The sequence below is a fragment of the Epinephelus lanceolatus genome, chromosome 13, assembly GCF_041903045.1.
Source record: "Epinephelus lanceolatus isolate andai-2023 chromosome 13, ASM4190304v1, whole genome shotgun sequence".
NCBI lineage: Eukaryota > Metazoa > Chordata > Actinopteri > Perciformes > Serranidae > Epinephelus > Epinephelus lanceolatus.
Genome location: NC_135746.1, coordinates 45,136,114 through 45,148,439, shown reverse-complemented (window position 1 = coordinate 45,148,439; position 12,326 = coordinate 45,136,114). Strand labels below are relative to the sequence as shown.

General features: G+C 40.6%; 1 protein-coding gene across 11 annotated transcripts in view; it reads right to left on the bottom strand.

Annotated features, from left to right (window-relative positions):
- The window catches only part of LOC117252677 (uncharacterized), a 191,815-nt gene that overhangs the window by 17,437 nt on the left and 162,052 nt on the right, over window positions 1–12,326 (bottom strand). For all 11 annotated transcript variants that reach the window (XM_033619742.2, XM_033619743.2, XM_033619747.2 and 8 more), the window contains 7 exons: window positions 11,126–11,232; window positions 10,970–11,028; window positions 10,741–10,880; window positions 9,236–9,448; window positions 3,417–3,629; window positions 3,171–3,326; window positions 2,901–3,079 (listed from right to left, as the gene is read on the bottom strand). In XM_033619742.2, coding sequence (XP_033475633.1) covers window positions 2,901–3,079; window positions 3,171–3,326; window positions 3,417–3,629; window positions 9,236–9,448; window positions 10,741–10,880; window positions 10,970–11,028; window positions 11,126–11,232 — 1,067 coding nt within the window. The remainder of the gene's footprint in view (window positions 1–2,900; window positions 3,080–3,170; window positions 3,327–3,416; window positions 3,630–9,235; window positions 9,449–10,740; window positions 10,881–10,969; window positions 11,029–11,125; window positions 11,233–12,326) is intronic.

The following is a 12,326-nucleotide window of genomic DNA, read 5'->3' as shown; positions in this document are numbered from 1 at the left end:
ACTCTTGGTCTTCCTTTCCTGGGTCAGTCCTCATGTGTGCCAGTTTCGTTGTAGCGCTTGATGGTTTTTGCGACTCCACTTTGGGACACATTTAAAGTTTTTGCAATTTTCCGAACTGACTGACCTTCATTTCTTAAAGTAATGATGGCCACTTGTTTTTCTTTAGTTAGCTGATTGGTTCTTGCCATAATATGAATTTTAACAGTTGTCCAATAGGGCTGTCGGCTGTGTATTAACCTGACTTCTGCACAACACAACTGATGGTCCCAACCCCATTGATAAAGCAAGAAATTCCACTAATTAACCCTGATAAGGCACACCTGTGAAGTGGAAACCATTTCAGGTGACTACCTCTTGAAGCTCATGGAGAGAATGCCAAGAGTGTGCAAAGCAGTAATCAGAGCAAAGGGTGGCTATTTTGAAGAAACTAGAATATAAAACATGTTTTCAGTTATTTCACCTTTTTTTGTTAAGTACATAACTCCACATGTGTTCATTCATAGTTTTGATGCCTTCAGTGAGAATCTACAATGTAAATAGTCATGAAAATAAAGAAAATGCATTGAATGAGAAGGTGTGTCCAAACTTTTGGCCAAACTTTTGGCCTGTACTGTATATATGTATATATATATATATATGTATACATACATATATACATACATATATATACAGTACAGGCCAAAAGTTTGGACACACCTTCTCATTCAATGCGTTTTCTGTATTTTCATGACTATTTACATTGTAGATTCTCACTGAAGGCATCAAAACTATGAATGAACACATGTGGAGTTATGTACTTAACAAAAAAAGGTGAAATAACTGAAAACATGTTTTATATTCTAGTTTCTTCAAAATAGCCACCCTTTGCTCTAATTACTGCTTTGCACACTCTTGGCATTCTCTCGATGAGCTTCAAGAGGTAGTCACCTGAAATGGTTTTCCAACAGTCTTGAAGGAGTTCCCAGAGGTGTTTAGCACTTGTTGGCCCCTTTGCCTTCACTCTGCGGTCCAGCTCACCCCAAACCATCTTGATTGGGTTCAGGTCCGGTGACTGTGGAGGCCAGGTCATCTGCCGCAGCACTCCATCACTCTCCTTCTTGGTCAAATAGCCCTTACACAGCCTGGAGGTGTGTTTGGGGTCATTGTCCTGTTGAAAAAGAAATGATCGTCCAACTAAACGCAAACCGGATGGGATGGCATGTCGCTGCAGGATGCTGTGGTAGCCATGCTGGTTCAGTGTGCCTTCAATTTTGAATAAATCCCCGACAGTGTCACCAGCAAAACACCCCCACACCATCACACCTCCTCCTCCATGCTTCACAGTGGGAACCAGGCATGTGGAATCCATCCGTTCACCTTTTCTGCGTCTCACAAAGACACGGCGGTTGGAACCAAAGATCTCAAATTTGGACTCATCAGACCAAAGCACAGATTTCCACTGGTCTAATGTCCATTCCTTGTGTTTCTTGGCCCAAACAAATCTCTTCTGCTTGTTGCCTCTCCTTAGCAGTGGTTTCCTAGCAGCTATTTGACCATGAAGGCCTGATTGGCGCAGTCTCCTCTTAACAGTTGTTCTAGAGATGGGTCTGCTGCTAGAACTCTGTGTGGCATTCATCTGGTCTCTGATCTGAGCTGCTGTTAACTTGCGATTTCTGAGGCTGGTGACTCGGATGAACTTATCCTCAGAAGCAGAGGTGACTCTTGGTCTTCCTTTCCTGGGTCGGTCCTCATGTGTGCCAGTTTCGTTGTAGCGCTTGATGGTTTTTGCGACTCCACTTGGGGACACATTTAAAGTTTTTGCAATTTTCCGGACTGACTGACCTTCATTTCTTAAAGTAATGATGGCCACTCGTTTTTCTTTAGTTAGCTGATTGGTTCTTGCCATAATATGAATTTTAACAGTTGTCCAATAGGGCTGTCGGCTGTGTATTAACCTGACTTCTGCACAACACAACTGATGGTCCCAACCCCATTGATAAAGCAAGAAATTCCACTAATTAACCCTGATAAGGCACACCTGTGAAGTGGAAACCATTTCAGGTGACTACTTCTTGAAGCTCATCGAGAGAATGCCAAGAGTGTGCAAAGCAGTAATCAGAGCAAAAGGTGGCTATTTTGAAGAAACTAGAATATAAAACATGTTTTCAGTTATTTCACCTTTTTTTGTTAAGTACATAACTCCACATGTGTTCATTCATTGTTTTGATGCCTTCAGTGAGAATCTACAATGTAAATAGTCATGAAAATAAAGAAAACGCATTGAATGAGAAGGTGTGTCCAAACTTTTGGCCTGTACTGTATATATATATATATATATATATATAACAACGTTTTCTTGGTGCAGAAATATTTGGCTGTAAAATATATCCAAACTGCTTAATTATTTTAAAGTGTGCATTGTAGGTTGTATAATTTACATGAATATTGTATCATAAAATAATAATTAAAATGATACCTGCAGCTCAGTACAGTGCATATCAGAGCTGCACATCACACACAACCCATTCTCATCCCAGTGAACCTAAACATCAAAATATAACACGCTGTGTACCTTCCTGTGTCTGTTTTGGATGTCTGTCTTTATTCTACAGGTGGTGCTACAAAGTGACGCAGCCCAGTGTATCATACAGCCTTAAACTATGACTCTCTCCATCCATATCTAACGATAACATCTACCAACAAAAGCAGTGGTATTTGACAAGTTGGGTTGTTGCCCAAGGTCACTTAACAGTCATGAAATTGCATAAATTAGGTATGACTGGAAAGCTGAGACTCTTGTGGATTCACAAACCCAGACAAAATGGACATCACTATGACACTACCATTTCCATTCATTCTGGAGTGGTAAAAAAAAAACGCTTAAATTTAGCACCGAAACTGTGTATCAGCTGATCACCTACCTCTGAATCAATTAATAATTCCTTGATTTGTGTTATGATGCAGGTGTCCTCCAAAATGTTCCACTCTCCTGTTTCCTGACAGACAGCAGTCCTGCTCCCCTCTTGACCATTGTCACATCCTATGGTTGATATGTCGTTCACTCGTCCAGTCCCATATGGTGGATCCTTACATTTAAATTCTTAAGAATTAAATAATCAATTAATATTACACAAAAGATGGTAAAAAATAGCAAATGAACAGTGCTGTCACACTTCAAATATTGCTCTTACCCTCTCTGAAAATGATCATATTTGTCGTCTTTTCATAACCCTCAGGGTCATCTACTTTACAAGTAAACTGTATTGACTGTGACTCGCTGCAGCTCTGTAGCTGGTAATCATGCGTGATGCAGTAGGTTTCTCCATTATTAGTAGTGACAGTGACATCTGTAAACATTTAATAATGCTGTTATTAAGAAACTGTTAATAGCTGTGTCTGGTTTTTCAGTGTGGTCATCCTGAGGAGTTTCCACTTACCTAAGGGTAAATCAGTTGAGTCTAAAAACCACCTGACCTTATAGGGGTACTGTACGCAACACTGAAGTGGTTTTTGTTCCTCTGTCCCGTCACATTTAACATTAACTCTACTCTGTAGTCGTACAATGGGAGCTGGTCTGATTTCATTTCTTGTTATATCTCCATTTTGGTGGAAATTTATGACTCCACCCATCAGAGTACATTCATAATGTCCTGTGATTAAAAGAAACAAGTATTAATGACTGCAGTGTTATCCTGTAAAATAAAGAAAAAATAAAATTGCCAACATGCATTACATATTTCACTTTCATATTTTCATATTTCGTATTTCAATATTTAGTCACAGCTGTGACTAAATATTTTGATACACTAATAATAATAATAATAATATATTTATAGAGTGCTTTTCATGGCTTTTTAGTTTCACATTAGTTAAAAACGATCATAAAATAGACTACAATAAAATACACACAACATCATGCACATATTAAAAGCCATTTTGAAAAGATGAGTTTTGATGAGTCATTTGAACCAGGAAAGGTCAGTGCAGTCTTGTGTTCCAAAGGGAGGGGGCAGCTATGGAGAAGGCTCTGTTGCCCCAGGTCCAGTGCTTGGTCTTGAGTGGTGGAGTCAGGAGATTGGCATCAGAGGAGCGGAGATTGCGGGAAGGAGTGTGTCAGTGCAGTAGGCCAGTGAGGTAGGAGGGGGCCTGGTTATGAAGGGCTTTGTAAGTGAGGAGAGGGGTTTTGAATTGGATGTGTTGTGGGACAGGAAGTGGAGGTTCTAAAGGACATGGGTGATGTGACTGCAGTAGCGGGAATGGGTGAGCAGAGGGACCAGCAGAGTTCTGGATGTATTGGAGCTTGAATGGTGTACCATAATAAATGCTGCTGCAGTAGTCAATTCTGGATATGATGAAGGCATGGATGGAGTGATGGGCGGAGATGACCTATGTTTTTTTTTTTTTGGTGGAAGAAGGCAGTACTGGTGATTTGATTGACATGTTTTTCGAAAGAGCGGTTGTGCAAAAATAACAGGTGGTTGCGGGTGTGCAGGGAGGAATGCAGAGTGGAATTGTCAGTGGTGAGGCAGAAGTTGTGAGAGGTTTTTGTGAGAGATTTGGGACCGATGTCAGATTTTTCCCAGCTCAGTTTTAGCTGGTTTCAGTGCTGTGGAAGCCAGATAGAAATCAAAAAGGTCATTGGAGGAGAGGTGGGCGAGGCAAGAGCACGTTCCAGTATTTTTGACAGAAAGGGGAGAGTCAGAGGCTGAGTAGTGAAGGGGGCAGTGGACAGACTGCTGTAGGTGGAGTCAATTTTTTTTTCTGGACGAATCAGAGGAAGGTGCTACACATGTTAACTGTGAAGAATGTGGAGGTGTTGTCACAGGGTTTGAGAAGTTTGTTTATGGTGGAAAGAGAGCCTTGGGATTGGTGGAGCCAGAGTACATGAGCTGTGAGTAGGAGGTGGACCGGGCTGTAGTGAGAGCAGTTTTGTATTGCTGAAGATAGTCTGTATAGATTTGGAGATGTACTGTTAAACTGTTTTTCTTGAAGAGTCTTTCGAGCTGATGGTGCTTACGGCATTTCATTTGGTGGAGTTCAGGTGTCAGGTCAGAGGGATGACCAGACAGTGGGGGAGTAGAGGCAGACACTGGCAAGAGAGGCTAAGAAAGCTGAGGGGGACATGGATTTCAGATTTCTAAAAGATATTTTGCGTTTTTCTTTTGGTATAGGGATAGGGATGTCAGTGTCCAAGATGGTTGCGAAGTGGTCAGATATATGAAGGTTGAGGCTGGAAAGGTGATGTATTGTAAGACCAGTGTAGCAAACTATGTCCAAGATGTGACTGCAGCTGTGAGTGGGGACATTGACATGTTGTATGAAGTTGAGAGATTGCAGCACTTCCAGGAAATCGATGGCAGATTTACAGTCAGTGTCATCAATGTGTAAATTAAAATCACAGAGGAGAATGGAAGGTGAGATGGCACGTAAGCTGGGTCAGACAATTAGAGAGGTCTGATAGAAAAGAGGAGTTTTGATTGGGGGGCAGTAGATAATGGCTGTGACTAATGGAGTAGGACCAGGAATTTTGAGGGCGACGTGTTCAAATGAATTAGCGGGAGGAATGGGGATGGTGGTTGTTTTTAAGTCCTTTCTATAAACAGCAACAACACCACCACCCTGCCCCTCAAGGCGAGATTGATCAATGTATGCGCATCCTGCAGGTGTGGTCTAATTGAGGCCCTGATCACACAGGATGCATTTTAGCAGCTGGGGTCTGCTTTTTGCTCGCGGTTTTTGCATTGAGACCGCCTTGCATTTCTGTGCTCTAAGCGCCTGGAGCACTCTGAATGCCTCGAGTTGAAAAAATTTAGAGCTCCGAGCAGAAAAATGCCTCATGTTATCTCTGCCTTTTTGTCATTGTCCAATTGGATGATTTGAGAGGTGGGCCTTCTGTGGTGGTCATGACAACAAGTTTACAGCTGGCAAACAACGGAGGAGAAATTGGTGGTAGTGGTTGCTGGATACCTAGAGCTATAGAATAGAATAGAAAGACCTTTATTGTCATCATTCAACATGTGTATGACGAAATTAAAACAGCTGCCTCTGATGGTGCAAGAAGGAAAAAAAATCAAGTAAACTATATAAAACAATCTACACAAACAACAATACTGTAAAACAAACAATAAATAATAAATGATAAATAAAAGCCAAAATATGACAACAATGACAACAATACTGACCAGAACTCGCGTAAACTTCCATGAATAATTACATGACATGCAGTGCAGTATATACAGCCTGATGATAGACAGCAGGTTGTCAAACTGCCCCTGAGTCATCCTAAAATATCCCTGTATACGGCCATCATCAAGGCAAAGTTCCTGAACGAACTGGTGGTACTCTCTGTGATCCACCCTCTTTTTTTAGGGTCTTGTGTACCCACACAGATCTCGGTTTTTCTTGCAGCCAACAAACTATTAACTGAAACCCTTAACCCTCAACCAGGGCTAGAGAAAGCACCCTCTGCCTAAAAAAAATTGGGACTAGATGCTAATAACTGTAAAATAAATAAATAAACAGTACATTGATGACATGGTAATATTAGGAGGTGATGGGGTGGTTGCTTGGCAACAACAAAAAGAGGCAGCAGGATTTGATTTTACTAGTGGCATTCGGTTGGAAAAAAAAACAAAAAACAAACAAACAAACAAAAAAAGGCAGTGCCCCGCACCTTGCATTTTGCAACCTGCAAAATGCATCCTGTGTGATCAGGGCTTGAGTGAGAAATAGTCCAGTCCATAAATTCACTCAGAATAAGGCTTTTATTGTTAAGTAAGCTAGTGTTAAGCAAGGCCAGTTTCAGGTGATGTTGCTTCGTGATAGCTTGTGAGAACGTAATGAGGAAGTTGGGGTGCTCCAGGACCACAGGGATGGAACGGAGTTAGGGGACGTGAAGTTATATGTAAACACACGGCCAGAGCCTCTGTGTGGAGAATGGCTTTTGCGATGTATTGCAGCTTTCATGAGAAAGTTCATGAAGATCAGATGCTGGTAGTTGTCTTAGTTTCAAAGTTCTGTGGCGGAGTACAGTGGTGGCATGGTCTGGTCAGGGAATGGTAGCACAAAGCGATCGTTAGCTTACAACCAAGGGCCGAACGTCCAGGAAAGGAGATGTGATGTCCACCCCAAGACCACCCACAGGGTAATCCTTAGCATAGCAGCAGCAGCACACTAACAGTCTGAAGAGGTGAGGAGGCGAGATATATAAAAATAGCGTTATTCCTGAGGACTCTTTCAGCTCTCCCACTGCAGCGGCTATCTCCACTTTGCTCAAGGAGGCGCTTAAACCTGAGAAGGCGCCCCTCTTGGAACGTGCCCATCGCACTCTCCAGCCGAAGCCGAAACCTGGTGAGTGTCCTCACCCCATAATCGCCCGACTGTATTATCATATGGTCTGTGTTGACATTTTGCCATGTGCCAGAGCCCAGAAACAGGTGAAGTTGGGAGATATGGTCATCTCTATCTTCCCTGATCACACTACAAAGACGGCCTGGGCCCAAGCGGCATTCAGTGACATTTGCCACCAGCTCCATAAGATTACAGGGATACGATTCAGCCTGCTACACCCGGCCACCTCCATGTTACACGATGGTGTCAAAAAAAAAAAAGCAGTTTAAATCACCAGAAGATGCCAGGGAATTTATTAGTAAAAGTAAAAGAACAGAGAAAAGATGAATTGAGTTAATAGATTACTACTAACTCTTTTTTTCCACACACCAAGTTATGTGATGTTGATGTTGAAGTGGATTTGTTTTGTGCCTTGTTGTTTTATCTTTGTTAAGTTTGCAGGAGCCCACAAAGCTCAAATAGTATCACTAAGTCAAAAACATGCCTGTTGAGGATTTGACTCCCAGGTTTCATTCTCTTGTTATATTCAACTACTCAACAGATGGCCACTAATATCAGGGATTCCACAAGGTGGCTCCACCATGAGGTTTGTTAGCTAGAAAATTATAGGTATGGGGAGCCCTTTTAAGAAATTGAGGGTATTTGCTCAGTTGAAACGTCTTAAAGCTGGCCTAGTGTTTCTGCAGGGAACCCATATGCGCATCAAAGACCAGGCCAGATTAAAATGTCCCTATGTTTCACTCAAATTTCATTTCTAAAGCCAGAGGGGTTGCTATCGTAATTGGTGAATCAGTACAGTTCTCAACCTCTAAAAGTATCTCATAAAAATAGCAAATATTTAATCGTTTCAGGTACAATTTTTCAGGTTCCTGTTTTATTCATTTATATTTCGATGACTGACACTTCTGTACTAAGATGTTTGAATGTCTACCATCATTAAATAATAACTTTCTTATATCTGGAAGGAACATAAATTGTGTAATTGATCCCAGTCTGGACCGCTCCAATCCCCAAAATCTGACCTCCTCATTGATGTCAAGATCAATTTATGATTTCATGTCTAAGAACGGTTTCATTGATCCCTGGAGATTCTGTAACCCCCATGCTACAGAATATTCCTTCTTTTCTCAGATATGTATATGAGATTTTCTGAGATTGACTATTTTTCATTGATGCCAAATTAATTTCCAAAGTGTTGACTGTTAAATACCATCCTATTTTTATTTCTGACCATGGCCCTCTTTCTTTAGATATTCAGTAAGCTCCACAACCCCTACACTCAGCATTATGGAGGTTCAACACTTTGTTTCTGTCGAATTATAAATTCAATTGCAGCCTCAATTGATGACTTAATCACTATTAATCAGAATGAGACAGAGCCTGTCTCCTGTTCTTTGTTGTGGGAATCATTATATGCATGCCTTTGGGGTCAAATCATTTCCTACTCTGCACATTTAACTAAAACCCATAATTCCAAACTGCAGGAACTCTCTATTAGTATCAGTAAGTTAGATCAAGCTAATTGCCCTTCTCCTAGTTTACTGAAATGCTGTGTAGATTTGCAGACTGAATTTCCTGAATTTCAGCTCCTGGCCCACTGCAAAAGGATGCCTTTTTTTTTGTGGGTGTCTGGCACCAAAATCACTTACCAAGTGTCAGTGTTTGACGATTTTGGAATGAGAACAGGTTGGGAAAAGACAACATTAATTTTCTTTCACAATATTCTGATGAAACATAAAATTAATACAGTTCTAATTTATGATATCTGATCTCACTACACAGTATCAGGGAATGTATATGCCTTATATGGTGTATACTTGGGGAACTACTACGTTGCTCAAATTTATACTGATTTCATAGTTACTGATTTCTTATTAGTTAACAAACTCAGCTATCTTTGACTTACCAATATCAGCAAGGATGACATTCTTAACTGTAAGCACAGACTTCATGCTAGAAGTAGTTACTTCAAGCCTTCCACTCTCTTTAATTTCCCTCCCTTGAAATTTCCACACAGAACCAGAGATTAGTCCTACATTAACGTTTTCAGGAGGCCCACACGTCAGCAACATGGTGTTTCCAGTATAAGTAAGGCTTGGAAAGCTGATTGTAGTTGTACCTGTGAACAAAGTCAAAGAGATCACTTTGGAATTTGGTCAAGTGGAACAATAAGTAATTATTTACTGTATTTTTGGCTGGACCAACGAATGTAAGGCCATCCCTATAAACACAAAAATCTGTCCATCGCTGAGTGGCTGAGTGGCTGATAAATTACATCATTGGTTGTGATGTGCCCTGCGATAGTCTGGCGACCTGTCCAGGGTGTACCCTGCCTTTGCCCAATGTCAGCTGGGATAGGCTCCAGCCCCCCCTGCAACCCTCAAGAGTATCAAGTGGTTATAAAAAATGAATGAATGAATGGTTGTGATGTGATGATGTAAGTGTTAGTGTTTCCCCATTCATCATTGTTCCTTCAAACTAAATTGGTGCTGACAAGGTGACAGAGCCGTGTACAGTGTATTCCACTCTTAAACCAGTGTAGCATAATAGCATGGTGGAATCAGCAAGCAAGATAGCTAATTAGCCAGCTGCTACATGAGTAAAACTTGACAACTTAGTGCTTCATCAAAACACTCTTGCCACAACGTAGGAAAGCATGCTGCTATATTCAGATGAGTGACAACTTTGTTTGGCTTATCTTCTGTAACAACTGTAACGTTAGTGCTCAAGCATGGTGGAATTAGCAAGCCAACTAGCTAACTAGTCAGTCACGGTTGAAATGACAGTTTTGGACAGAGGAAAAAGAGGATCACCTCATCAATTTGTTTGAGGAACAGTATGACATAAACCTTGAATTTATTTAAACCTTATTAGCCGGTCAGAACCATAGAATGGGTGCCACCACAGAGGAAAGAGTGGAAATAACACGATGATGGAAACTTAAGTTCATATTACATGTTACACTGTCAAAACGGGTGCCACCACAATTACAAAATTCTTCTTTTGGTAATCAGCACCCACCGGACATTTTTCAAATTGTTGCTATAGGTGGAACTTGGCTCCAATAGTGGCCGAAGCCTGCACAGCCTCCACCAGTTACGTGGGGACGTACATCCCTAGGGGGGGAGGGTTGTGTTAAACTGAGCAAAAAATAGCTGATCAGTGGGTTTATCACCAGAGAAAGCAGCTCCCTTTTGCTATGTCCAAGTGTACTGTTCTTCATTTTAACATGTACTTAAGTCTACATGAAATTTTGTGCTGGACTATAACAACAGGGCCAGCTCTGTCAATGAAAAGTTATGGCATAAGTCCATGACTGAGTTTATCACTTACTGTTTCAAATTAATAGTCCTCCTTTAATGCACGGTCCAGCTATGAACTAGGTTTTGACCTATTATTGTTTGAACTTACTGTTGTATGATGCAGTAACTGGGCCAATGACAGTGGCAATGGGCTGCATTGCTTCACGGAGTTTTCCATTTGCTTCAGCCACTTCATCCGCAATAACTTCAGTTGTCTCAACAACAAAGTCTGTGATTATGCTTCCTTCTCTGTAAGATAAACACAGAAGCCAGAGTTGTGGTGTAAAAGGTGTACACATTCCTGCCTGCAAATGTTTTAAGTGGCAGAATTACCATACCTGAATCTGCTCACAGAAACATCGATAAACCCTGTGAGTCCTTCATACTGCTTCTCTAACTGTGGGACAGAGAAGATGATTATTATTATTTGCTTTGCAACATGAAGAACTCAAAATATAAGTTACATGTGGATATGATGTTATAAGCATACTTACCACTGCATTAATCCTTCTTTCAAGATCCTTGTATGTTGCACTTGTTGCATCATTCAATTCTGCTGTGTATTCCTTGTCTAATTCGACTGACATTTCCACATCAAATCCTGTTCATTTGAAAGGGATGAAAAACATGAGCAAAGCTTATCTGTGGTTAACACAAGGTTAAGAGACATTCACAACTTGTTTTACAACATAAAATACGTAGAATAGTAAATACCCCACTGTGAATTTTGAAGCTTTTATGTGTCTTAAAGAAGACAAACACAGCTTTACAGCCATGCTGTGGTGGAGACATCAAGTCGTGTGACTGTGGCATAGTTCTTTTATAGCCTTTTTACTTTTGGCAAATGCATTTATGCTTCAAAAATCATAAAAACTGTGTTCATCTGTGAGGATTATCTTGCTGAACAAAACATTTAAGTAACATAAACATTTGTCTGGCTCAGAGGTTATATTTTGCAATAATCCAAAATCCAATGGAAAATCGCATAGGCTTTTTGGTTTTTTTTTAAACCAGGGTGATGCTAATTTCTGTGTCTGCCTACAGATAAATGTCATCACTGCAGTACTCTGTGCAGATTACCTTAATATGCTCCTCAGTGAGTGATTGTCACTGTCAGAGCATGCTAGTGCACTGGTGGGTATGATGGAGCGGAGAGTATGTGGAGAGATTTGAATGAGAAAAAAATAAAGAAGAAAATGAAATGTGCATATACTATCATTGTCATGTGGTGCACTACTATTGTTTGTTTACTTAGTTATAATATAGATATTATAAGTCTGACCAGGGCGCTGAATGTGCTAGGTCCTTTACTGTCTGCTACCACAGCTTTGACATGCCAAGTGGTTGGCAAAACTGCTCACAGTTTTAGCTACTCTGGTAGCTATGTCACTCTACCATTTCTCATTCATGTATCAAGTCTCATATCAGCAGTCAGTTAGTGTGTGGAAAACTAACATGGCAGTCCATAACATATACAGTATCTCCTATCTCTATTAACTGAGTACTATCTGGTATATTTTAACAGATGTCAAATGACCACCATACTTTTTTCATACTGTTTGGGAAGGGGACTAAAAAACAGCAAGCCATGAAGTTCATTTTGTATTAATACAAAGTCAAATTTGCATTCTGGAGCATATAGGCCTAACAGAAAACTTAAAACTACAAAATAAACACTAGATCAGTACTAGACAG